The 27,727-nt window shown below is 38.1% G+C and overlaps 2 protein-coding genes and 1 long non-coding RNA gene across 5 annotated transcripts; 1 reads left to right on the top strand and 2 right to left on the bottom strand.

Moving 5' to 3' along the window:
* Positions 1-5,009: 5,009 nt before the first annotated feature.
* On the bottom strand, positions 5,010-6,711 carry LOC110916114 (heavy metal-associated isoprenylated plant protein 45). Of its 2 annotated transcripts, none has more exons than XM_022160872.2 (3): positions 6,658-6,711; positions 5,864-5,939; positions 5,010-5,464 (listed from the first exon to the last, which is right to left on the bottom strand). In XM_022160872.2, the coding sequence occupies exons 1-3, from the start codon at positions 6,661-6,663 to the stop codon at positions 5,121-5,123; spliced, it is 426 nt and encodes a 141-aa protein (XP_022016564.1). In that variant the 5' UTR covers positions 6,664-6,711; the 3' UTR covers positions 5,010-5,120. The 2 variants fall into 2 exon arrangements, with proteins under 2 accessions (XP_022016564.1, XP_035841191.1); XM_035985298.1 differs by lacking the exon at positions 6,658-6,711 and adding an exon at positions 6,289-6,358.
* A 2,196-nt stretch (positions 6,712-8,907) lies between these two features.
* On the bottom strand, positions 8,908-11,601 carry LOC110916549. Of its 2 annotated transcripts, none has more exons than XR_004883960.1 (5): positions 11,458-11,601; positions 11,334-11,394; positions 9,475-9,635; positions 9,310-9,405; positions 8,908-9,116 (listed from the first exon to the last, which is right to left on the bottom strand). It is a non-coding gene; the product is annotated as an uncharacterized LOC110916549 (long non-coding RNA). The 2 variants fall into 2 exon arrangements; XR_002579830.2 differs by having other exon boundaries at positions 9,485-9,635; positions 11,458-11,600.
* A 6,623-nt stretch (positions 11,602-18,224) lies between these two features.
* On the top strand, positions 18,225-19,136 carry LOC110919771 (uncharacterized mitochondrial protein AtMg00810-like). The gene has a single exon (XM_022164029.1). The coding sequence runs from the start codon at positions 18,225-18,227 to the stop codon at positions 19,134-19,136; it is 912 nt and encodes a 303-aa protein (XP_022019721.1).
* Positions 19,137-27,727: the final 8,591 nt, after the last annotated feature.

Below are 27,727 nucleotides of genomic sequence, written 5' to 3'. Positions count from 1 at the left end.
TACTTTCCTTTGATAGTAAAACAGTCTTTTTTGTACTTTAGTTCTGTTGTAGAAGGCGTTTATTCAATTGATCTGGTTGGCCTAACTAGCACAGACCTGCTGATGCAGTATCAAATACACACAACCATCAAAACACACACATGTATATCTTATGTAACATGTATATAATGAAGGTTGTTCATGCAAATTGCCATATTGCAGGTTACTTGATTCTCCTTTAATTAATTGTTTAATGCACATACATAAAATTAATTTATTGATAGCAATAGTACTTTTTACTTGATTATATTATACTTTTTTATGACTAATTTGTCAGCTTGATTAAGCAGGATTGGTTAGACGTGCATCGCTCTAGGAACATGATCGTTTTTATGACTAAGTTCAGTGGCGGGCCCAGGAATTTTTTCCTGGGGGTGCGGAATATTTTCAAAGATTTTAGGCTTCTAGCTAGCTGTATAAAAATATCGGTTTATAGCGGGTCGGGTGGATCATGTAAGACAAAAGAACATCAAACTAAAATTTATAAATCATGAAAAACACGTCAAACATCATTACAAATTACGAACGTATTTAACATTGTGCCCTACAGGTTTTTTTTTTTGAAATATATCCAAAATATCATCTAAAGATACTAAACACGCCATAAGTTTATTACATTCTTACTCATTGTTCCTAACACATATAATTTGCTCCATAAGTTCATAAAACAACACTAAACACTTAAACAAAATAAACAATCATGTTCAACCATAGCCCATAACTTTCAATTATATTTTTAAACATTCAAGCCCTAATATTAAATGTTGATTAACTGTAACTAATCATTTAAACAAACAAAGCTATAAATAAAACAACAAAATCGTTTAACTACAAGTCTAGAACAACAAAAAAATCAAAAAAATATAAAAAGATTAAACCCTTACACATCTATATTTTCTCCTAATCATCACATAAAACAAAACAAATAAATAAATAAATAAACCATACTAGTTCTATATTGGAATTCTGACGTAATATGGGTCGGTCCAACCGGAATTTTGGTTTTTCCGGTAAAAAAAGTCACCAGGTCGTGACGCTGGAAGTTTTTTTGGGGGCGGGATTTGGAAATGGAATGGGTGGATGGGTTTGGGTTACATTATTTAGTTCAAATTTCTTTAGGTTGGGTTTGGGTTTGTGTTAATAAAAAATGATTGTATTTTGGACTTTGATTGGATTAAATAATTAAGTGAATAAGTGGTTAATAATTATTATTTTTCTTAGTGGGGCGGTTGAAAATTTTCAAGGGGTGCGGGTGAAAAATTCCAAGGGGTGCGGGTGAAAAATTACAAGGGGTGCGATCGAAATTTCCGACGAAAAATAACACTAAAAATATTTTTTTATGGGGTGCGCCCGCCCACCCTTGGCTTAGGGTGCCCCTGACTAAGTTATGAGCTTGATTAAGCATGATTTGTTAGACTTGTATCGCTCTATGAACATGATCGGTTATAGCAGTTCTTCAAAACATTGGATAATGGTTAACAGTTTTAGGGATGTATAGACTTTGTCTTAGCTTGGGCCGGTGCTACTAATATCTACTTTATGTAACCAATATTTTTATACTGTATACAAAAAAAGGAGTTTTGAGTCAGGGGTCTAATTGGGATATGGTCTCGGATAGAGGTAATGGTTTGCCTTCATCTCACTCTTCTAACTTTCTGAGTCGGATATGAGTAGGTGTGTTTGTTTATTTGTTTCTGAGTTTGATACACGCTTACTAATATTCTATCGTAGTTCATAACTTTAGATGCATAGTTTTTTTTTTTTTTTTTTTTTTTTTGAAATGGTAAATTATTGATTCATATATATGAGCTTGAAAAGAATACAACAATAACATATAATATGCCTAAGTACAGAGACGGACCCAATGTAATGGGTCGTAGCACGGGCTACGGCTCAACTCCGTATTCGTGTTCGTAGTGTAATTTTTTTTCGATTTTATACATAGCATACCCAAAAACATATACGAGGATACTCCTAAGAGAAAATTATGAAACTTGATATTATTCATTAAGCCTAAAACCTGTTTAGTAACAAAGCTCAAATAATTAGTTTTATGATAATTAAGCCCAAATTGTAATAACTAATAAAGTCCTTATAATAGAATAAGTGATCTTGCGCGTCTTATGGTTGAAATGGGAGCACATAGTTCTTGTCCTTCGTTTATTGGGTAGTGAAGTTAGCTTTGGTTTTACCGGTTGCAACCGCAACCGTTGAAAGATGTTTTTCGAAATTGAAGATTATGAAGACGGATTTACGCAATCGAATGAGACCGGAATTTTTGAACAATGTCATGTTTGTGCGGTCGAAAATGAATTTTTTTTCATAAAGTAAAAGGCGACGATTTGATGGAACGATTTCAAGCTATGAAAAAAAAGAAGAGGCCAAATCTATTAGGTATTTGTTTACTTTATTTATTTATTGTCTTTTTTTTAATATTGTATGATTGCACGGTAAAAAAAATTGGGATACTCCTGATTTAATGGGCTAGTTCCACCACTGCCTAAGTAAACGGATGTAACGCGTTATTAGTTAGATCTGATGGAATTAATTTTCTTGTTTCTACTATTATAAGTGTCGAATGCTATTAGCATACAAGCCATGCTAGATATTGAGATAAATGTCTGAGGGAATACCTTAAAACATGCTAAGGGACGATATCGTTGCGAAGATTTCAGACATATTATAAAGTGTTAAAGATAAAAGCACTTTAATATTTGATGTCTACATATCGTCTTTGCTTCCGTTTAAATTTCAAAAGTGTTTAGCACTTATGATTTAAGTTCCAATGTATTTTATTGTTTTGTGTTCAATATGTTCGGATAACACATGCAATTTTTTATAAAGAAATTGTGTTCAATATGCTGGTGTTTGGCGTGTGATGACGCTAGCAGAGTTTGCAGTTCATAACGGTTTATACTTACAAGACGAGATCGCTCCAGATGTTTATACACAGGGGCTAGTAGTGGTTGATAGACCCACCCTTTTAGGATTTTGGGAGGTGGTTGTGAGGGCAGATACTTTGGAGCATGCCAGGCCAAGGAGAGGATTTCACATGTTGATGACCCATTATATAGGTTTTATGTGCATTTATTACAGTAATTATTGTGATTCTTATTTTTATATATTAATTTCCTTATTTTGATAACACTAACTGCAGGTATCTACATAAGTTGATCTCCACTTCTATTGTGGCTCGCGGTCACAGCCGTGAGTGGTGTACGAGCACCGACGTCTTTTTCTTTTATTGCTTGTTGTACAGGAGGCCGTGCGCACTTACGTACGGTTTGGCCCAGTATTTCGCCTCCACCAATCACCAGAAGGATCACGGATTTTTGTATGGCGACGCGTACGTGACCGTCATTACCCGTTCATTCGGTCATTAACCAAAGGCGGACCCACACTTACTGCCGGCAATAAAGCCGACGAGGATGGGTTTTCAGACAATGTGGGGGTTGAAACTCATTAAGAGGTTCGACCTACTCGTCGAGCGGTTTAAAACCCGTGCAGGTTATCTATCCGTTCCGAGGGAACTACCAGAGAACTTTGATCCAGTCTATCCTCCGCCAGAGCATGCAGGAGGTGTGCAGGAGCCTTCGGTGGATATTGACGGTGTGGCGATGCCACAACCGCCACCACCCCCCGGGGTTGCCCAGTATCCACATCACGTTATTCCATTTCATGCCCTAGAGCTGCAGCAGATCTGCGTTTACGAGCCGACCTTGACAGGGCTATGCATTTGGTGGGTTGTTTGTTTGGGAGGCGCATGATAGACGAGGGAGAGGGGTGACCTGTCATACGGCTCCCACCACCTCGGACACCATATCATCAGCAGCAACCAGATCCAGATTCAAATTCGGAGCCGCAGGAATAAACCAGCCGCATGTTCATATTTTGGTATCTAGTATTCAGTTGTAGTTTATATTTTGTTATGGATGTACAAACTTATCTTGTATATGTCATATTAAGTTTGTTTTCAATTGTTCGGTTCGGTTGCTTGATGATTGTTTGTCTTACATCGATATTTCGTAATAAATAGTAAAAACCTTGACATTGAAATATAATACGGAAACAATATAATGTTCGAACGGTATATAATATTTAAACAATATAATATTTGAAACGGTAAAATGTTGAAAACGGTATAACATTTAAACGATATTTACATTAGTTGTACTTTTTTGTTATTATCGTAAAAATTGATGATATATATTATATTTTCGGTTATTTATATTTGTAATGTTTGTTTAAATGGTTGTGATATATTTAACATGTTTAGTTTGTTTAATTGAGTGTTTTAGATGTTAGATAGTTTGGTGTCGATTAAATATCAATGGTTTTATTTAAAAAAAAAACGTAATTTAGTTCAAAATAGCTATAAAATTTGTTAACAAAAAACAACATAAGTAATCCTTCACATCACATCTACAAAAGGTCTTTTATTCAATTGCTAATGATTCAAGCAATCACATCTTTGGCACGTTGGTAGTTCATGTGTTGGTTGAAATCTCACCAACCTCAATGACTAAATACTTCTTTCCCGTGGACATTAGAGGCATGGACCATGAGAGAAACAATGTGATGAAGCTTCTAGCCATTGGATTCAAAATTTGTGAAGTTTAATAGGTTAGTTAACAAGCATTCATTTTACTAGGAGCCAACTACTTGTTATGATTTGGCCATTCAGATCTTACGTACTAGGAGCCAACTACTTGTTATGATTTGGTCATTCAGATCTTACGAGATGTGCAATGATACACAAAGACATTTAAGCTAGGTGCGGTATAGTGGTAAGCACCTGATTTCCTTCTAAAAAACACCTAAAGTTCAGATCCTGCTTCCACTAGTTTCCTATATACCATAACCTATTGAAAGGCTAGCACAGGCTACGATTTACCTGATCCGTCCTTTTGGTTAAAGGTATTAGCGGTGGTGTTTCGGGTAATTCAGGTTACAAAAAGAAAATTGACAAATAGAATTGTTTCACCGAAATAAATAAAGAATAAAAATGAAGTGATTGAAAGGAAATAACATAAGCTTTTTACAAATGATTCTAACACATATTTACATTATTGAACAAGCATTCACATTTTCATCACTAAACGCATTGCTAGCCCTTTCACCAACAATGGTCGACGAGTAAGGCATTTCCAGACCGCGATAACCATCATCATACCGAGGTTCATAGTAGTTGCGGGTAAAGATCTGTGGCTGCTGCGCTCGTGGAAGTAAGTAGAGGGGTCGCTGTGGGAACTGTACATGTCCGCGTACTCCTGTGTATACCCAACCATCTCCGGGTTGTTTGGAAAAGGCCATAACTCAGCTTTCTTTCCTGTCCTTCTAATCTTCTTTAGAACCTTTTCTTGATCAACCCATCCAGTCACCGTCACCTTTTGCATGTTCATGTCTATTTCAATATTTTCCACTCCTGAAAATAAATAAAAAAAGAACACTATGTTTATTAATTCTTCCTTCAAGTATAGATTATTAATATGTGTATATATATAGAGGCCAGTTAATGTACAAAATGGCTTAACGTACATTGCGTATACGATTGTTTTCCAACGTACGATTTTATGTCTCAAACATGCAATTTGTGATTTAAAACACCCCCATGCGATTTGTATATACACCCATGTGATTTCACCCATATACACAACATGCGATTTTCCGGATTTTACGCATACGTCTATTTTATATAACATGCGATTTCAAGTCGCGTACGTTCGTACGATAAGGCCTATTGTACGTTACACTTTTTCTATATATATATATATATATATATATAGAGAGAGAGAGAGAGAGAGAGAAGAGAGATGGTACGTACCATCTAAGTTTTGAAGGGCTCTTCTAATTTTGCGTTCACAGCCATGGCAGTCCATGTTCACAATCATCTCCACTATCTGAAAAGTACAAATTAAGTTTTCAGTTCATGGTTCCCTTTACAATTAGAGCATGTCTAATGTTCATTTTTGAAGTCATGTGGATCGAGGATAGCGAATAAAAACATCCAAAAACGGAAGATCTTTAAGGATATTCCTTTGTAACACAACTTGGTTCGATTTAAATTTGCTTAACTTCTTCAAGTTTATATATAATATATAATAATAATGCATCTTATCTATGGTTGACTTGGTTCTTAAGTAATTAATCTGCATCTATTTCGTAGAAACCACTTGGTTATTGAAATGCATAAATTATACAATACTTGCAAGCTACCGGTTTGGTGACAATGGAAACATAACTACACACCTCGGATTAAACTAAAATACGTTTAGTGCACATGCATCAAAAACACATCCAACATGGTGAACCGTTTGTTATTTCCTCATTAATATATCATTGTATATCGCTACACATGCTAACAAATAAGATTCAAACATATTACTTTTTAAAGTTCAACATAATGCTAACAAATAAGATTCAAACACATTACTTTTTAAAGTTGTACATATTCATGAAGATTGTGTGAATTAACTAGAAGATCAATGCATATACGATCATTGCCATTGTATGTATAAATGTTATGTTTGCTTGTGTGGGACTGCACCTATGTTAGTATGCTTATGTTCATGCTTACACACATATGAAGGAGAGAGAGAGAGAGAGAGAGATGCTTACTATCATGTTTTTGAGACTTGGAGAGATATAAACACAGATTGTATTGTCGGAGTGTAATTTTGGTGAATGGAGAGGGAGGAGGTGGAGTTTGTATTTATATGAAGCCCAAAACTCCGCACACGTTTTGTTACTTGCGACCCAAGTTTATGTGGTGTCAATTTTATTTCACATATATTTGAATATTCTCCTCAGGAAAAGGTTTAATAGTTTTCTATACGAATTACGAAACTACGTATACCTTAACTACGGGACACATTAAATAAAATAGAAATATATTATAGAAAACTTACAAAATGATAGGAGTTAATTACATAGTTAGTCCATGTGGTTTGCACAAAATAACATAATTAGGTACTAATAGTTTAAAATCACCTTATAGGGTATTAACTTTTCATTTTGTAACGTTTGGAGATGTTAACTTCTAGGATATTAATATAGTTAGTCCATGTGGTTTGCACAAAATAACATACTTATGTACTAATAGAATGTGATTTTAAACCTACAAATAACGTTAATACAATACCTTCAAACATTACAAAATGAAAAGTTAATACCCTAGAATGAGATTTTAAACTATTAGTACTTAACTATGTTATTTGTGCAAACAATAAGAACTAACTATGTAATTAACTCAAATGATAAATATCTCAAAATCTAGAATATTATATAATCTTTGTAATAAAACGGGTGAAAATGGTGGTTTTTTTTAAATGTCGCTATCAACTTGAAATTTCCAAGAAAATTTGCTTCAAATTTGTTAAGAGTTCACTACATCTCCGATGAAAATGCATTGGCATCATCATTTTAGATGCTGTTAAAATAGCTGTCAAATTGTTGTAAACCATTACTTATTGGATCCAGACCATAGCATGCATATATAGTCTGCTGGATATATATGTTATATACGTTTTCTTAAGAATATATATTTATGTGAAAATAAACGATATAAGTTAGTCACTATTTTCTAAACATTATTATTATTACTATATATTATTACTGTATATTACTGTATATTAAAATGAATAGTGATTTAAATATTATAATTATAATTATATATAGTTTTTTTAGCACTTATATTATTTTAATATTATAACAATAGTTATTTTCTTTACTTTTTAACTTTAATCATTTTTTTAATATCAGGGGTTGGGATAAGCTTGGTGTCAACTAGTATCGAAAATACCGGTACGGTCCTGTTCGGTATCAGTACATGAAGGTAAAAACCGGCACTAATACAGAAAACACCAAAAGTTGGTGCCGAATTGATATTGGAAATCTTTTGGTTCAGGAAATTCAGTGTTGCTCATCCTTGATCACGGTTACCGTACGGTATCGTACAACTTTTTTTTGTTGATTTTCTTCAACTTTTAGTTTTTTCTTTTTTTAGTTTAAGGGGTAGGGATGAGCTCGGTGTCAACCGATACAGAATCGGTACTGGTACCAAAAATACCGGTTACGGTACCGGTATATTAAGGTAAAAACCGGTAGTGAACCGGTACCAGTAACGCCAAAAGTCGGTACCGAATTGGTACTTAAGATCTTTCGGTTCGGCAAATTTGGTACCGGTACCTAGAACAATTTGCTCATCTCAGACCACGGGTTTCATACGAACAACATCGTTACCATACAACTTTTTTGGTTGATTTTCTTTCGGTTATCTTTTAGTGTTTTTTTCTACATTTTCTTTTTATTCTTGTTAGCAGTTCCGTTCGCAACACCTTCGTAGTGATTTCAAAACACATGTAAACATAGACTAAATAACAAAAGAAATTCGCTGCAACGCGTCGAACTTAGTTTATTAAATAATACAAATACAATAGAAGTACAAATTGTTGTAGAATTTTCCTCGTTGTTTACACCACTACTACAAAATAGAGCTTAAGACGGGGTGATATGGGTTTTAAGACGGTGTTTTCAACACCGTCTTAAACTACACTGGTTTAAAATCATGTCTTTTTAGACGGTGTTCAGTTTGAACACCGGCTTAAAATGTTTGAACACCGGCTTATACTTCATGTCTTTTTAGACGGTTTGAACACCGGCTTATACTTCATGTCTTATTAGACGGTGTTCAGAGTCTGAACACCGGCTTATACTTCATGTCTTAAACTGCTAGAAAAGTAAACGTTTTCCAGAAATACATTTGCTGGAAAAAAAAACATATAAAAGGTTTTCTAGGAAATACATCAAGCTTACACACATACACCAATGGAACATTTTCAAATCAAACCAAAACAATACATATTCAAATAAAAAATAAACCCGTAGACATCCAATTCGGAAATTAACCCGTCAAATTACAATCATTTGTGAATATATAACAAACTATGTTAAATTGTATAAATAAACTACATACGCTAACCTCATGAAATACCTAACTCACTAAAAAACTTCGGCATCAACGTCATCAACAAAACATCTATATCATTATCCGTAGCTTCTCTCGTGTCGTGCCACATCTAAAATAAAAGTAGATAGAAAGAGTTATTACAAATATTATAGACTAAATCTAAAGGCAAAGAGAAAAATCAGTAACAACATCGGTAGTAAAGCTATGTATATATTTACATGTTATATACATCTAAACCTTCTAAGTTTTAAAAAAAATAAACGGTTAAGTAATAAATTGATAAAAAGGTATATTTTACTTACTTCATCGGGAAATTGGTTTTGATACAAATTAACAAAGTCAAGCATATGTTGGAGAACCATGTAGCCGCATTCCCATCCATCCTTTTGTTGCTTACACTGTAATAAATTAACAAATTATTATTTAAAAGTAAAGAAAATCAAACAACTCAGAAATAGCAAACACACATATATCAACCATTGTGTAGTTGAACTCGGATCCTAAAGCGGTAGGAATTAGGCTTGAAAGACGATAGTTAGAAGCATTCTTTTCGCCTTTTATCTTTGTTGAATCCAAAATACATACATGTCTTATGTGTTGGGCAATGATGAACAAAGACCAATGGTTGCTACAAAATTAGCGTTATAGAATAGTTAGGTGAATCATAGTAATAATATAAAAGAAAGTTAACTAAAAAAACTTACTTAGCCAAATGCGGTGCAAGAATGAAATCTTTTATCAACAAAGTATGTCAAGCAAGTAGCAACATGTGTATTTTATAATTGTTGTCTATTAAAATGGAAAATAAAGGGATCTTCTAAATCTTTCGCTAAAGGTTACAGATGCTTTCAACAGTTCAAATTGTTGATAATTTATAGGTGTTAGTTAAATCAAATAAAAATGTCTAAACAACTGTTCTAAGACTATGCAGTGTGGGGTGGGGAAGGGTGGCGTGGGGCTTTTCCAATGCCGGTGTTTCCGGTCCAGAACATGGTGTGGAGGCGGCGTGGGTTTATTCATGGGCGTGGGAAGGGAGATGGTGATGACGTGGAGGCTGGTGTGGTTGGTTGAGTTTGGGTGATGGTTTAATTGGTTAGTTTTTCTTAAATGCCCCTTTTCAAGTCTCTCCCAACCCGTACATTTTTGGGCTTGCCCCTCTGTTGACGTGGCAGCCACGTGTCGCTACCCGACCTCTTGTTTCAAGCCTCTCCACACCGTGTAGTCTAAATGTATATATACAAAGATTTCTTTGGTCATTGTTGCAACAAGGATTTTTAGTACGTTCTTATGGTATTTGGTATGTTTTGGTTTGGATCTATATTCACATATTTTATTTTAGTTTGGATATATATTCACATATTTAATATTAGTTTGGATCTATATTCATATTTTTTTGTTAACTAGTCGGGATTTTTACAACCAACACATTTTTTTACTTGACTTATGAAACTATAAAATTCCGGTATCTATGCTGTTATCTTGATTCTTATAAGTGTTTTTGGTACATAGATTCTACTGTTCTGTAAATTTATTTAGAAAAAACAGATGCAAGCATGGATTTTAGTTTTTTATATGCAAGTTAATATGGGTAATGGAAATTGACCTGATATAGGATTTTCTTTGGTTAATTTGTATGATTGATGGTAGTATTTTTTTTTATGTTTATAAGTTATCATGTTTTGATATAATTTTTTTTGGCTATTTCTTATCTATTTTATTCTAAAAAAATAGTGTTTTACTTGTTGTAGTCACAATAAGGGTTTCAATTTGTTTGCTTTTAGCTCAATACGATTGCATTAGTAATTCGTATTGGTTGGGTTGTTTTCTTGTTGGTCTTCTCTAAATATCTTTGTCGAGCATATTTTTCTTAACTCGTGAACTTTGAAGATATAGTCATTCTCAGTTATTATTATGGACTGTTTTTAGATTCACATCTTATTTCTTCGGTGGAAAGAAGAAACGAGAACTTGATCCCTTGAATGTATTTATTAGTGTAACTTCTAATGTGGCTTTCTTTAATTTAGTTGTATACTATTAGCTTAAACGCATGATGGGATTTAATACCGACCTAAAGATTCATAAATTTACAGCTTCCAAAGGATCTGATTATCTGGTAACAACATACTTGTTATTCCCTCATTACTCATGAATATGCCTCAACCTATTATAAATTACATCAGAATTACAAAGACGAGACATACATCAAAAATTATATCATCATTAACCTTTATGCATAAAAAGTTTAATCTTAAGCATACTCAAACTAACCAGTCTCAAAGGGGAATCGAAAAACTAACCAGACTCAAAGGGGAATCGAAAAACTAACCAGTCTCAAAGGGGGAATCGAAGGAGAATGCTTCCGTCGTCTAGCAAATCGAACGGAAATCCTGCGAAAAACTAACCAGTCTCAAAGGGGGTTGCGTCAAACGGGAATCGAACGAAAAACTAACCAGTGGTTGTACGGATTTGCGGCTAGAGGGGTGCCGCTGGAGATTTTTGCCGCGTCTGGAGGGCCTGTGTAGAAGGGGAAGGGGAGCTAGGGTTTTGGTAGGAATGGGTTTAACTTTGTTTTTTTTTTTCTAAGTTAATTGTTATCATAATTGGATGGGTATATAAGACGGTGTTCAAAGGGAACACCGTCTAAAGGGTGCGTATATAAACATAAGACGGGGTTTAAGCATAAGACGGTGTTGTATGGAATTTTATTGAATATTTTAATTGGATTGGCACAATAGTCATGTGAGGAATTGATTTTAAGACGGGGTTATTAAAGGAACACCGTCTAAACCAAATAGTGAACACCGTCTAAAGCTTCATATTGTAGTAGTGCACAAGTTCCACATAAATTACTTACTATAAAGAATCGATGACAAAGAAAATATTAATTTATATACACTAGCCATTGCATCAACAAATTAACTATATACTTGCAATATTGTACATATCTGCTATCAAATATATAAAAACAAAGAAATACGAAAAACACGTTTTCTTGTGAAACTTGAGCGTTTGCTCGAATCGGATGTGAAAGTGAGTTGTCATGAGCCAGAAATTGTTTGGATGGTCGTTGACATTTTAGAAACTTTATTTCATATGTTTTCAAATTAAGTATTTTATAGATTTTATAACAAATTGCAGTTAGTACCATTTTCTTAAAGTATTTGTTGTACATATTTTTTTTAAAGTATTGTTGTACATATTCTTTTAAAAGTATATTAAATTTATATAAGAAAATGCTTGGTAGTGAAGCTCAGTATATAAAATTAGACCTTAGCCTTGAGTTCATTTATTAAATAAGTTTAGCTTTAGGTTAAGTTCAGGTTTGAGATTGTTTGAGAACGATTCGGTTCGTGTTTTTAGCGAGCCGATCGCGGGTAGCTCAAGAACGGCTCGAGGATTCTCCAGAGCTAAAAGTGTGCACGATTCCTTAATGGATGCATCCTACATGTTATGGCTAAATGCACAAAGAGTTTTACAAAAGCTACCATTAATGGCGAATTTTGAAGTAAGTAGCCCACTCGTGATGCCTCAATATCAAACGGTGAATATTGATGTGCATAAGCATTACATGCGTTAAGGGGGTGGTTTGTTGTCATGCTTAAACGATAAGCTAAATGAAGATTATAAAATAAATAAGGCAACAAAACGTATAAAAAGGCAATTCTCATTAATAGTCTATGGAATTATTTATGGCATTGATTTGTATTATTATATACCCTGAATTGTAATTATCATCTCCAAAGATAGGAGATTCCGTTGTAACTTTATATATTGTTTCATTGTGAATAGAAGAGGCCTCTTGACTATCATTCTACATGGTATCAGCCATACCTCGTTCCTAACCCTATTTCTCTTTTTTCGATCCCCCTTGCTCTTCTGCCGCCACTGTTTCAATCAGCAATGGCTGACTCCAAGCTTCACCCAGCCGTCACCGTATCAAATATCAAAGCCTGGATTCCCGTTACCCTTGACAATGAAGCCGCAGACTACAACACGTGGTCCGAATTGTTTCGGATCCACTGCACCGCCTACCTTGTCTCCGATCACCTCTCCCCACGTCCAAAAACTTCTTCCTCGTCTTCAACCACTGACAAAGATAAAAAACCTGCTGACTCCTCTTCGTCTGCGTCATGGGAATGATTGGATGCCATAGTCCTTCAATGGATCTATGACACCATCTCCACGGACCTGCTTAAAACCGTCATCAAAACCAAAACCACGGCCTATGATGCTTGGCCAGCCATTGAATCACTGTTTCAAGATAACAAAGCAATCTGAGCTCTTCATCTAAAACAGAAGTTTGCCAACACCCGGTTGGAAAAATTTTCCCTCCATGACAGCCTATTGCCAAGAACTCAAAGTTCTATCTGACCAACTGGCCAATGTTGATGCACCTGTCGATGAACAGGACCTTGTCCTCCAACCCCTTGCTGGCCTCACCGAACAATACGAGACTGTTGTCACCATACTTCAAAATACCAAGCCTCTCCCTTCCTTCTTTGAAGCCCGTTCACAGCTCTGCATGAACGAAACTACCAAGGCTAACCAGGCTCTTCATTCGGCCTCTCAAGCCGCAATAGCTCGCCATGTTCAAAGCCAAAGCCGCACCAACAACCCCTCCCCCAACCCTTCCCCTGCCGACAATCGGTTAGACTATTCTCGTGGCCGTGGCCGCACTCGAGGCCGTGGCCGTGGACGGTCAGCCTCCAACTCCCAACCCTGTAACCGCAACCCCTCCTACTCGGCCCAATCACAACATCCCTACATTGTCTTTCACAATAATTGGACCAATAGCCAATGTGCCTCCTTACTAACCCAAGCCCAAACCCTCACCCAACAAACCTACCCCTCCCCTCCCCTCCCCTCCATGCCCATACCCGTCAGTTCCCAAGCCCAAGAATGGACAAGGAATTCTTGGGCCACGCCCAGATCAGGCCCAAGTCGCGACATACACTCCCACCCCAACTGACATAGCCCAATCCCTCTACACATTGTCTATGAACCAGCAACCCAACTCAGTGGGGATAATGGACACAGGAGCTATGGGTCACATGCAACAACTAGGTACTCTCTCTCCGTCTGTTTTTAATTCTTGCACTAACAAACAGATTATTGTTGGGAATGGCACAACCATTCATGTAACTGGACAAGGCAACCAAACCTTATCTCTACCCTTTCCCCCTTTCAAACTAAATAATGTCCTCTATACCCCCAACCTTATTAAAAATTTGATATTTGTCTGTCGTCTCACCACTGATAATTTATTGTCAATCGAATTTGACCTATTTGGTTTTCTTGTGAAGGACCTCAAGACCAAGGAACCTATCCTATGATGCAATAGCTCGGGCGACCTCTACCCTCTTACAACCAACTTCATCAAGTCTCCAACCTCACCTACTGCTTTTGCTGCTATCACTCAAGAACGTTGGCATCAACGCCTTGGGCACCCGGGCAACAATCTATTGCAATCATTAAAGTCTTGTTCATTTATTAATTTTACTAAACCAAATAACACGCTTTGTCAATCTTGTGTTTTTGGCAAAAGCGTCAAACTTCCTTTTTATGATTCAGTTAACATGACTCAGTTACCTTTTGACATTATTCATAGTGATTTGTGGACATCACCAGTTTTAAGTACAAGCGATCATCGCTATTATATTTTATTTCTTAATGATTTAACTGATTTTTTATGGACATATCCTATCCCAACTAAATCTCAAGTTTATTCTATCTTCACTCAATTCTATAATCTTATTAACATCCAGTTTGAACGAAAAATAAAACAATTCCAATGTGACAACGGCACCGAATACACAAACAATAATTTCAAACAGTTTTGCCAAGTCAATGGTATGCAATTTCGTTTTTCGTGTCCTCATACATCCTCTCAAAACGGGAAAGCAGAACGCAAAATCCGCACTACAAACAACATGATCTGAACTCTCCTAGCTCAAGCCTCCCTACCCTCCACTATTGGCATCATGAGCTCGAAACCGCAACATATCTACTCAACATCCTCCTAAAGAAAAGCCACAAATTTCTAACTCCCACCACCCTACTTTATAATGTCCTACCAACCTACGAACACCTCCGTGTATTCGGTTGCCTATGATACCCCATCCTCCCCTCCACCACCTCCCATAAACTCGCCAACCGTTCTCAACCTTGTATCTTCCTTGGTTACCCGTCCAACCATCGCGGGTAAAAGTGTTTTGATCTCCTATCCAATCAAACTTTTATTTCTCGTCATGTTCATTTCGAGGAATCTATCTTCTCGTTCTCCATTCAGCAACCCACCCCTCCTCACGCCTATGACTTTCTATCCGATTCCGTCTCCCCACTTCTCTGGCCACACATTCAACACACCACGGCTACTGTTCAGCAGTCGCACCATGCCGCACCCTCCTCAAGCCCAGCCCCCTCTCTAGCCCATCCGTTACCACCCTCCTCACAGCACCGCAGGCCCACGCTCCCCCACTGTTCCCATCTCCGGCCCAAACACACCTGGCCCAACTCTTCTTAACCCATCCCTTACTACTCCCCACACATCTACACCGGCCCACACATCTACACCGGCCCTTCTACACCACCTGGCCCACCACCACCACCACCCCCTACTCAACCTCCCACTCGATCCATGCGCACCCGAGCCATAGATGGCATCACCAAACCCAAGCAATTGTTTAACCTACATACCACCACCGTTGTCCCTATTCCCAAACACCCACAGGTTTCCTTGTCCACGCCAGAATGGCTCAATGCCATGAACAACGAGTTTAGTGCACTTATTAAAAACGAGACCTGGGAGTTGGTACCTCGGTCACCAGATATAAACATTATTCGTTGTATGTGGTTATTCAAGCATAAGTTCCGTTCCGATGGCACTCTAGAACGGTACAAGGCTCGCTTGGTTTGTGATGGCCGAAGTCAAGAAGTGGGGGTTGACTGTGGTAAAACCTTCAGTCTGGTGGTCAAACCCACTACTATTCGGACTGTTCTTATTTTGGCTCTATCTCAGTCTTGGCCAATTCACCAGTTGGATGTAACGAATGCTTTCTTACACGGGCATTTACAGGAGACGGTTTACATGCATCAACCTATGGGTTTTCGTCACCATGACTACCCTGACTATGTCTGCCGGTTAAAGAAATCTCTTTATGGTCTTAAACAGGCTCCGCGGGCTTGGTATCAACGGTTCACAGATTTTGTTTTGCAGCAAGGTTTCTCCCAATGCAAGACGGATCAATCTTTGTTCATCTATGATGTGCTGAAAATGGGTTAATTAAAAACAACTAAAATTACCCTAATTCTAGACTCTCTAAGTTTTAAATTTATAAAACTAAGACTCTCTAAACCCTAAACCACACAACCGGCAAGTGTACCGATCAGTGTAGTATAGCCTAAGGAAGTCCGAGTATCGAACCCAAGAGACTCTACTGATTACGCTAACGACTCTATCTAGACTTAGACTGACACGGACTTAAGTAATTGTTTATTGATAGGGGGGTTTTCTAAATATCCTAAAATAAAATATTAAAATAATGCTAAAAGACTAGACACGAACTCGAACGAAGGTTTTGACCAGTGGGGATGAAGACTACCTAAGCTAGACGCAAGCTAAACTCAGAATGGATTTCTATTCGATGATTTTGTGGTGTGGAACCGGGATCTTTAGATACTAAACCTATTAAGACACCACTAAGCCCCTCAAACACTCTCAAGGCGATTCTTGTGGCACTACCTAGGCTGTTACGCTCACCGGCTTTCTAGATTTCCTTACAGTCCTCTAGATTTCTTGAAAGTGCCTATATAAGACGCTCTACCTTACAGCGCGAACGTCTAAAGCAACTATGGGTTTTAATCTTGGTTTAATAGACAATGAAATGTTAAGGACTTATAACCAAACCGAGACCTATTAATACCCTCGAGCCTCACAGCGACGATGTTTAGCAGCACACTTGATTTTATTAAATTACCGAATATTACTTCTAAGGTTACTTCACGTGACTTTCACCCTAAAGGATTAGAGATTTATTATGTGATATAGACACTCACCAAAACCTAAAACCCTAGACCGACTCTATTCCGTGATAAAGACTGTTACCAAGAATCGAACGAAGCAATAAACAATAATCAAACAATCACAAGCACGCATATGCACCAAGTTAAATTCCCATAGCTTTTACAGTGCAAGAAAGATCCACAACCACGCCAAAAATCGAATAAAAATCCAAACTTTATTTAAACTATTGTCATGCCTAGGTAGTTAAAAGTTTTTAGCCAACAATCATAGTATCACAAGACATAATAATCATCAACAATTCAGACTTCATCATGAATAAACAAAGAACAAACGAACAAGAAGAATAAACGAGAAGATAAAACCCGAAAATCTCCAAACCCGAGTGCTCCCTAACCTTCCACGATGATTCCTTGACTTCAAACCTTCAAAAACACCTTCAAAGATCTCCAAAATTTGTCTCAATGCTGCTGTGTTTGTCTGATCGTGCGTCTGATCTCCCTCTTCACGTCAAAAATAAAATATATATAAAGGGCAGCCTCTTTTTTTTCGTGCGTCGAAGGAGTTGAATGGAATATCTCAAAACAATGTTCAACTAAACCATTCACATGGTCCATAATCCCAAATTCACGTAAACTTTTGCTGGACACTTTCATGGCCCAAAACCAATTATTTTCACAATTCGCTGGCCCTCTATTTATTCGATGATGCTTTGATTTTTTTTCCAATCTGATTACGTCCAAGCTTGTATATGTGCGCATAGGCCATTATAATATATCAACATAATTGTTTCAAGCCCAATAACACAAAATCGCTAGACATAAGCCCTTTAATAAAATATGGCCACCCATGTTATAACATAGAGATAGCGGGCTCGGCCTACTCACAGAAAAATAGCGGAGATTCTACTTCTGTCACTGGCGCCCCACTCTGCCCAACTGGCTGGTTAATTACTTATTACTCATTTTTGCTCCATTTGCACCAGAACCTGCCAAAACACAAAATACTATAATATAATACTAATAACTAAATAAAACAAATAAAAACTATACAAAAAATTATACACTTTACACGGGACAAATATGTATATTTTACCCTACATCAATCTACCATCATGGCCATGATATTGCTTATCTGCTACTTTATGTTGATGACATTATTCTCACCACCTCCTCTGACTCTCTTCGTCGGTGGTTAATGACCACTCTTGCGGGTGAGTTTGCCATGAAAGACTTGGGGCCGTTAACATATTTTCTGGGTATCTCGGTCACACGCACGGGCGACACACTATTCTTATCTCAGCAGGCTTATGCTAAAGACATCATTCACCGTGCCGGGATGGACTCCTGCAAACCGGCCGTCACCCTTGTGGATACCCAGAGTAAATTGGGCAGCATCTCGGATTCCTTGTTTGACAACCCCACTACTTACAGAAGCCTTGCTGGGGCTCTTCAATATCTTACATTCACTCGGCCAGACATTACCTACGCGGTTCAGCAGATTTGCATGCATATGCACGCTCCATGCCTCGCTCATTGGAATGCTCTGAAACGCATCATTCGCTATCTTCAGGGCACTTCTCATCTTGGTCTTCAGCTCAGTGCCGCCACTGCCCTGTCCATTCGTGCCTTCACCGATGCTGACTGGGCTGGCTGCCCAGACACCCGCCGTTCTACCTCGGGATACTGCGTCTACCTCTGCGACAACCTAGTCTCCTGGTCTTCTAAGCGACAGTTTACCATCTCCCGCTCTAGTGCTGAAGCCGAGTATCGCAGAGTTGCCAATGTCGTGGCCGAGTTCTGTTGGCTCCGCAATATTCTCCTTGAGCTGCATCACCCTCTTTCAAAATCCTCTTTGGTCTATTGTGATAATATTAGTGTCATATATTTATCAGGGAACCTAGTTCAGCATCAGCGTACCAAGCACATTGAACTTGATATTCACTTTGTTCGTGAACATGTTCAGAAGGGTCTAGTTCAAATTCTGCATGTCCCCTCTCGCTTCCAGGTTGCTGACATCTTCACGAAGGGTCTTCCTCGGGTCCTCTTTGATGATTTTCGCTCCAGTCTAAGCATCTGTCCTCCTCCCGCTTTGACTGCGGGGTTGTAATAGTCTACGGAATTATTTAAGGCATTGATTTGTATTATTGTATACCCTTAATTGTAATTATCATCTCCAAAGATAGGAGATTCCGTTGTAACATTATATATGGTTTCATTGTGAATAGAAGAGGCATCTTGACTATCATTCTACACTCATATTACGTTTAACCTAATTGCACATAGAAATTGTTATACAATGTAGAATAAATAACATGGTAAAGTTTGTTTTGCATTCAAAAGTAAAAGGGCTAACGATCGATGTTAAACTATTTATGTAACATGTACTTCCTTGTACTTCTTTCATTTGTAATGTACCTAGTTGTAACTTTGTGTATTATATATTTGGGCTCCCCCAATAGTTGCGACACAACAATAATAATCGTAATATGGTATCAAGCCTTTTTCACTTAACCCTCTCTCCTCTCTCAATCGTTCTTTTTCTCAACCTTTAACCCTTCTCTTTCCCTCCCTCACTTGGTCAATTTCCTCATGCTTCCATGGCTTTCTCAAGCTCTGACGGACCCCTTCCACTCAACACCATTCTCCACATGATATCATTTAAACTTTCTGCCTCTAATTACCTTTCTTTGAGAAATCAAATGCTCCCGATTTTATGAGTGAAGAGCCTCAATCACACATCGTTGGCTCCTCTCATATGCTTCCGCCGAAAGTTGTCCAAGGCGACAAAACTATCCCCAACCCTTTATATTCTTTGTGGTTGGTCGCTAACAAGAAAACCATCATTATCTTTATCCGCCATGCCTCACCCTCGGCATATAGTAACACATCTATTACGCGTGTTCAAAACTTGCATGACCAACTTTGCCTAACATTAAAAGGTAATGCTTCTGTCACTAAATTTGGCAAAAATTTCAAGGCCCTCTGTGATCAGTTAGCGGCTATAGGGCAACCGATTGATGAGAATGACAAACTCCATTGGTTTCTCTGTGGTCTTGGGGCTTCATTCGAGACTTTTTCCACTGCTATTTGAACATCTAAGGGGCTATTTGTTTAGCTCTTAATGTGGCTCTTAATGGTTCAGACCACTTACTGGTTCAGAGTGTTTATTTTGCGAGAAGATGTCTAAATGATTCAGACATTTTCCCTCTGAATGGTTAAGCATCATACTGAGTCTGAATGGTTAAGACCACTTATCTGAATTGGTCAGACATTTGCCTCTAAACCGTTAAGCATTATACTGGCTCTTAATGGTTCAGACCTCTTACTTTTTCAGCACTTACCCATTCAGAAATTGCCAGACAGCCCCTAAGCCTGCTCTGATATTTCGTGATCTCCTTGTACTCGCTGAAAACCATGAACTATTTTTCAGGTCTTTGCATGGTTCGGTAACCCCATCAGTGGCCATTACGGCCCAGTAGAATCGGACCCCGCCATCATGGGGTTGCGGTGGCAGTGGTCGCTTTTCACGTGGCGGTGGGCCCAACGGTCGCTCTCGGAACCGCAAGCCTCCTCACGCTCAATTGTGTCGCAAGGACGGTCACTATGCGAACTCTTGCCATGATCTTGGTTCATATGTTTCAAAGTCCACCCACTGTGCTGATGACTTAGCCAAAGCTTTTCTTTCTTATTGTCATGTCACTTCGTGAGGCCCTGATTGAGTTAGTGATACCGGGGCCACTAGTCATATGACTCCTTCCGCGGATTCCCTCAAACATGCTTCTCCTCACTTGGTAAATGCCAAGTCGTCTTTGGAAATGATAATGCTCTACAGTTGGTAATAATATAAAGTTGCGGGATGTTCTCGTGGTTTCGATATTACAAAAAAAAACTTCTATCCGTTAGTAAAAATAACCACTAATAATGGCTTGGATGTGTTATCTTCATATCCTAATTTTTATATTCAGGACCGCACCACACACCAGGTTCTAGCCTAGCAAGATGTAAAGATGGATTATACGTTTTACACACCGGTCCTAATCTTTTTTTTTTTGCGTATTCCCAGACACATTTTAAAGCTTCCTACGAACTTTGGCACTCTCGGTTAGGCCATGTGGCTTTTGATACTCTTTTACTTTTGAATAAAATGGGGTGTTTGTCTGTAACCCGTTTCATGTTCTTCTTGTCAGTTATCTAAAGGACATAAGACTTGCTTTTTTAAATAATGATAAACGTGCTCTGCACCCCATGGATTTGGTGCATTGTGATTTGTGGGGTCCATCCCCAGTGACTTCGATTGATAATTGCCGCTATTATGTTATATTTGTTGATGACTTCTCCAGGTTCACGTGGTTCTACCTATTAAAAAAGTCGGGTTTTTATGATGTTTTATCATATTCATGAGGTTTGTGCAAACACAATCTTCTAGCAAAATCAAAGTCTTTCAAAGTGATGGAGGTACAGAATTTGTAAATCACCGTGTTCGAAAATTGTTTGAAGAAAATGGCACTTTTCACCGTTTCTTGTCCGTATACACCGCAACAAAATGGCCGCGTAGAACGGAAACACCGACATGTGGTGGAAACGGGTTTAGCAATGTTATTTAATGGGAAAGATCCTCCAACTTATTGGGTGGAGGCGTTTAGCTTGGCTATCTATATTATTAATCGACTTCCCTCAACTCTTTTAAAGGATATATCACCCTTCGAGGTTCTCTTCTCACAAAAGCAGATTTATGCAAAATTTCGGGTGTTTGTTTCTAGCGGTTTTCCTTATGTTCGCGATTATTCTAATCATAAACTAGCACCTCGAAGTATTCCTTACATATTATGGGATATTACTCTCAATACAAAGGGTACCATTGTCTTGACCCATCTACTTCTCGGGTGTACATTACGCGGCATGCCAAATTTGATAAATCAGTTCTACTTTTTGCTTAAAACAAATGCTCTCGCCTGTCCAAATAACCGTTACACACTTTCTTGGTGGATCACTTTGCTACCTCGCATAAACCACCCTTGTCCTCAACCCTAACTAAAACTGTTGAACCTACACAAAGTATATGTCATCTCTGTACTGAATCCCATGATATACCGCAACCCACTAGTACCATTCTCGATGATGCCCAAGGTCCATCTCACTCGACCACCCAATTTGACACTAGCTTCACACCTACTGACTCTTCTCCCTTAGAGACTACAACCCATCAGTCTACCACCTCTTCATCTGGCCCAATGCCTCTGCCTGATCCTTTTGTGGTAGAACCCAATCCATTAATGACGGAACCCAACAGTCACCCTATTATCGAACCTGCTGCCCTGCCCTCTCATCCAGCCCCTTCTCATCCTATGATTACCCTTGGCATTTTAAACCCAAACATCATGCCGAACTTGCTCACACTCATCACCATGCTCTTTACTCCGTATTATTTAGTTCCACTGAACCCCGGGTTGTTAAGTCTGCCACTGAAAGTCCTCATTAGTTGGCGGCCACGCATAAGGACCTACATGCTCTTTGTAAAAACAAAACATGGACCTTAGTGCCTCAACCCAAAGACCATAACATGATTGGTTCCAAATGGCTGTTTCACACCAAGTACCATTCAGATGGCTCCATTGATCGTTATAAAGCCCGACTTATTGCACAAAGATTTTGTCAAATACCAGGTCTTGACTATTCTCACACGTTTAGCCCAGTTGTAAAAGCCTCTACTATTCGTTTCGTGCTATTGTGAGTTATTATTAATGGTTGGTCATTTCATCAACTAGATGTGAATAATGCATTTTTACACGGTCACGTAAATGAACTTGTACACATTGAGCATCCACCTGGATTTGTTGACCCTAAACTTCCTAACCATGTTTGCCACCTAAACAAGGCACTCTATGGTCTCAAGCAGGCACCGCATGCTTGGTTCCAGCGTCTCAACTCCTTTCTTCTACATAATGGTTTTACCTGTAGTCGAGCTGATACGTCTTTGTTTGTTTTCAAACAAGGGCCAAGTGTTATGTATCTTCTTGTCTATGTGGATGATCTCATCCTAACAGGAAACTAAACAAATGTTGTGACTGACTTTATTACACGGTTAAATAATGAGTTTTCTATCAAGGATTTGGGTGGTCTTAACTATTTTCTTGGTCTGGAAGTTACTCGAACAGACAACGACGTATTCTTAACCCAATCTAAGTATGCTTTTGACATTCTAGATCAAGCAAACTCCTTGACTCGAAACCTGTCAACACCCTATTGGTTGATAATGAATCTCTCACCACTCTTGGAGAGCCATATAAAGATCCCACTCAATATTTTTCCCTAGTTGGTGCTTTACAGTATTTAACAATCACGAGACCAGATATTTCATATGTTGTTATCCAAGTTAGCCAGCTTCTTCAAACTCTTATGGGTTCACTATAACTGTGTAAAAAGGATTATGTGCTACGTTAAGAGCATTATGGCATTTGTTCACACCTTTTTCTAAACCAAAATCTACCACTATCCTTGGCTACTCTAATTCCGATTGGGCTCGCTGCCTAGAGACCCGTCGTTCGACCTACGGTTACTCGATCTTTCTTGAAGGGAAGCTAGTATCATGGAGTGCGAAGAAACAACCAACGGTTTCTTGATCCAGCTATGAATCCAAGTATCATGCCATGGCAAACAATGCAGTCGGGATTATTTGGCTCATCCATTTACATCATAAGCTACATGCCTTACCCCCCGATCGCCCGACACTTCTATGTGACAACAAAAGTGCTCTTTTTCTAACATAAAATCCAGATTCTCATAAACGGGCTAAGCATTTGTGTAACATGTATTCGTGAGCTAGTCATTTCTAGTCATTTACACACAAAAATTATTCCATCCAAGCTCCAGGTGGCGGCTATTTTTACGAAGAGTCTACCTCGACCTCAATTTAACTTCTTTCGTGTAATTCTTTTATTTGTGTAACATGTACTTCCTTGTAATTCTTTCATTTGTGATGGACCTAGTTGTAACTTTGTGTATTTTGGGGACACAACAATAATAATCATAATAATCAATATCTAAAAGATAATAACTAGATTTAAAGACAACCTTTATTCATAACAATTTATAAGAAAAGATTTACGTGAAACAATTAGTTGGTTTTGAGGTGGAGGGTCAAGAGAATAAGATGTGTCTACTAAGAAGTCATTGTACGATTTCAAACAATCCCCTAGATAGTGGGGCAAACATTTTGATGATTACATGATAGATCAAGAGTTTAATAAAAAAAATCTTATGATAGTAGTGTCTATTTTAAGGGGTATTCAAATTGGAAATTTGTGTCTCTACTTTGTATGTGGATGGCATGCTTGTACAACCAAGTTATACTTGCTTTCTAATCGGACTCCCTATGATATAGCTTGATTGATTTCTGAATTATATTTTAAATATTTGAATCAGATTGATTACAAGTGTACAAATTTCTAAATAGCAAGCTCTAAACTTCACTTGTAATTGTTAACAAGAAAAACAAATTTACTAAATAACCTCGTTTCCTACACCACCATAGATTTTTACTCCCCTCTCAATCGCCTTGTCTCTAATCTCTCCTCCCCCCCCCCATCCCAAAAGTATTCCACGCAACCATAAAAGCAATCATCATCGACCACCACACTACATCATGACGTGTGCCAATTTGAGAAAAACATAATGGTGATTAAAGAGGATCAGAAGAATTACAAAGATTCATTTCTTCACGTAATCGAAACAACAACAATGATTTCCCTTTTATAGGCTTAACCACAAACAAAAACTACCTAACCACTGCTCTTGAGTTATCGAAAAACTAACAAGGAAATTGGTGCAACATAATGAAAAGGGAAGCAAGTAGTGACCCACATGGAGCATGACATGGTTGTGCATGGGTGACGTGGGTTTGGTTACCAAGAGGTGTGGCACGCATCACATCATTTGTCTCTTAACTGAGCTTCAATCAGGAGATTGAGGCTTTGAAGAGAGAAAGCCATTAATGAGAGCATCGCAAGTTGCTCCCTCTTCATCAGGGTTCGATCAGTATGGCCTCCTGGTTTTGGGACTTTTGGCGGCCAACGCCGAATAGTGGGGATTATTAAAATCCAATATTCCTTTAGGTTTTATTGTTGTTGGCTTGGTCAGTTGTCGACCAGCAAACAATGCCATCCTTGTAAGGGTGGGTGACGATGGAAAAGAGGTCAGTAAGGATGGCAGGGGTAGGCAGTGTGCTAGCGTGACTTGTACATTTCATGGTTCTTCAACTGGAATTGCAGCCATATAAAAACCTTAGCACCGATACCCAAACCGGAAAATTGATCATCATTAACACCACATTTATAACAATGCTAGTAAGTAGATCATGCAGCAAAATCAGCAACCTTAACATGTAAGTGGGCAGCAACAACAGCACTAAGAGCATTCACATTAGTTTTATCATCTCCATCTCTGTAATTTAACCGAAAATCACATTTCCCAAAATTTTATTCATCTTTTGAAAACCTCCTAAATCCCATTCCCCGTCTCTATCTCTATTCGACTAAATAACTTTTTGGTATTCTTTTTTTCTCTTTCTTTCGTTTACAATCCTAACTACTAGCTATTTTGTCTTATTACCTTTTTTCAAATATCCACTTCTAGTAAGTTTTTATAGAAGTTAATTTGTCTTTTCTGTAATGCTATCTTTTGTCTTTTCTATAGCGGTAACATTATCCGTCTTTTCTATAATAACATTTTTTGACTTGTTTTTTGGTCTTTTACTGGTATGAACTATCATCTAACCTGGTCTAATAAATAAAATAGAAACAAGTGGATAATGAAATAGGAATCCCCATAAATCTTAAGACTAATTCAACTCAAACAATGGCACTTGCTATACTTGCAGCAATAAACCTTTGCGGAAATGCATAAAAAAGAAGAAAATCATTGAAGGTCACTTAATAAATCACTTATCAAAGTGAGACTTTAATCCCATCACAAACAATATATCCTTTTCATAAGCAAGGTAAAACTGTAAAAGAAACACTTTACATGCATATTGATGGAAGTCTTAACTTTATTAAATGAAACTTATACAGACTAATGAGTAGACAATAGCAACTCATTTCAAAAGTGAAGAAAGCTGGCATAACAAATATATTCAGTTTGATTTTATTGGACAAATATACTAGGTCAATGCAGCTTAATTTCCAAGTAATGTAACTGTTAAAGCAACAAGAGTACAGCAGGGGGGAAGGTCCAGGATCAACTCCAAAAGGTAGCTCCTTGGTCAAAATCTGCAATCAAAGAACACCGTTAGTCTTAACGCGAGAGGTGGCCTCCCGCGTTTGGACTCCGACTTGAGAATCAGTGGATGGTTCTTAAGATTCTAAGCGAAATTAAAGGATAAGAGTTTAGAGTGTGAAAGAGAGAAGTGAACTTACTTTGGGCGGAATGAGACTCTCCTTTAATAGGCAGATTGCTCTGCCTAAGGGAGCCTTGTGCCAGCTGGTACCTTCTAGTCTTGGTAAGCTTATCATCCCTTGAGGTTATTTGTAGGATTAGCATTGCCTCTTTAGGTAAGTTTCAGGTTTGTGTGTCTTAAGGACACCTTTATTTTCTTTAGAGAGAAGTCTAATCAGTTTGACTTGTTGGGTTCAAGTTCCAAGGTTGTACAATAACCTTAGCTCCCTGTCACCAACCATTGGTGTATCAACTTCTCGTCGGGAGCTTCCAGCTTCCGACTTTCAGCTTCTTACTTTCAGTTTTTGTTTAGCATTCTTTATTGTTTTCTTAGGATTGTTATTAACCTTGGTTTTGCTGACTGGGATCTTCGAGTACCACGTCATCAGCCCCCCAGTCATGAGTATCAATGTTGTAAATATCGGTGCTTATGACTCTAAGTCTAAGGTTTTTATCTTCTAATCTTGCTTTTCTCAAAAGTCTTTAGCCACCTTATTTATGCTTCTTTGTTGTTGTGTTTGATATTATGTAAGTGTTTTTCTGAAAAAGAAAAGAGTTTCATATCATCGAACAAGGGAACTAGAAGCATGAGACTTTTATTCTGTGACCATGGGCTTCCCGTCGGGAGGTATTGGTCTACCCTTTGCATTTTATTTTGAGTTTTTATTATTTCATCATGTGCTCATTTTCATTTAAGGCCCACTTACCCACTTGCGTGCCTAGGCGGCCCGAAGGTGATTGATGGGACAGCGCCGCAGGGGAGCTCTCAATTGCCCTAGCCTGCCAGCTATTGGCAGTTACATCTCCGCCCTCCATGTAACACCTTGTAAATTCATGTCCGGTAATGTACTGACACGTGTCCATATTCCCAAATGTGCCAAATGTTGGCCGGGATGGACTATTTTTATCAATAATTGAAAGTATGAATGTGGAGGGACTAAAGGTGTCAACATGCTCAATTTATGCCTCTGAGTTACCCTTTACGGACTGCAAGCTTGATGCTATATGGTCCGCAGTGCTTGTATATTTTTTTGGTCCAGACCATCGTATACGGACCGTAGACCCTTGGTCTATACGGTCTGCAAAGGAGTGGAGAACCTAGTGCGCAACAGGCCTTACGGACCGCAAAGGGTCACCCCTTACGGTCCGTAAAGAGGTGCCAGAGACAAAATTTATGTTTGGGCTCCAAGGAAACCGCCATTTCGAAACCGTGAGCTCATGTGCAGCTGTTGCCACGTTATGGGACACTTGTACTGATCTCTAGCA

This window comes from Helianthus annuus, chromosome 16, assembly GCF_002127325.2.
Source record: "Helianthus annuus cultivar XRQ/B chromosome 16, HanXRQr2.0-SUNRISE, whole genome shotgun sequence".
In the NCBI taxonomy this organism is placed as follows: Eukaryota; Viridiplantae; Streptophyta; class Magnoliopsida; order Asterales; family Asteraceae; genus Helianthus; species Helianthus annuus.
This window is presented reverse-complemented; position numbering and strand designations above follow the sequence as displayed.

Coding starts and splice junctions, on each gene's coding strand:
- LOC110919771 (XM_022164029.1), top strand. CDS start 18,225: ATGACCACTCTTGCGGGTGAGTTTGCCATGAAAGACTTGGGGCCGTTA.
- LOC110916114 (XM_022160872.2), bottom strand. Junction 5,465..5,863: donor AGCCCTTCAAAACTTAGATG/GTACGTACCATC, acceptor ATTTATTTTCAG/GAGTGGAAAATATTGAAATA.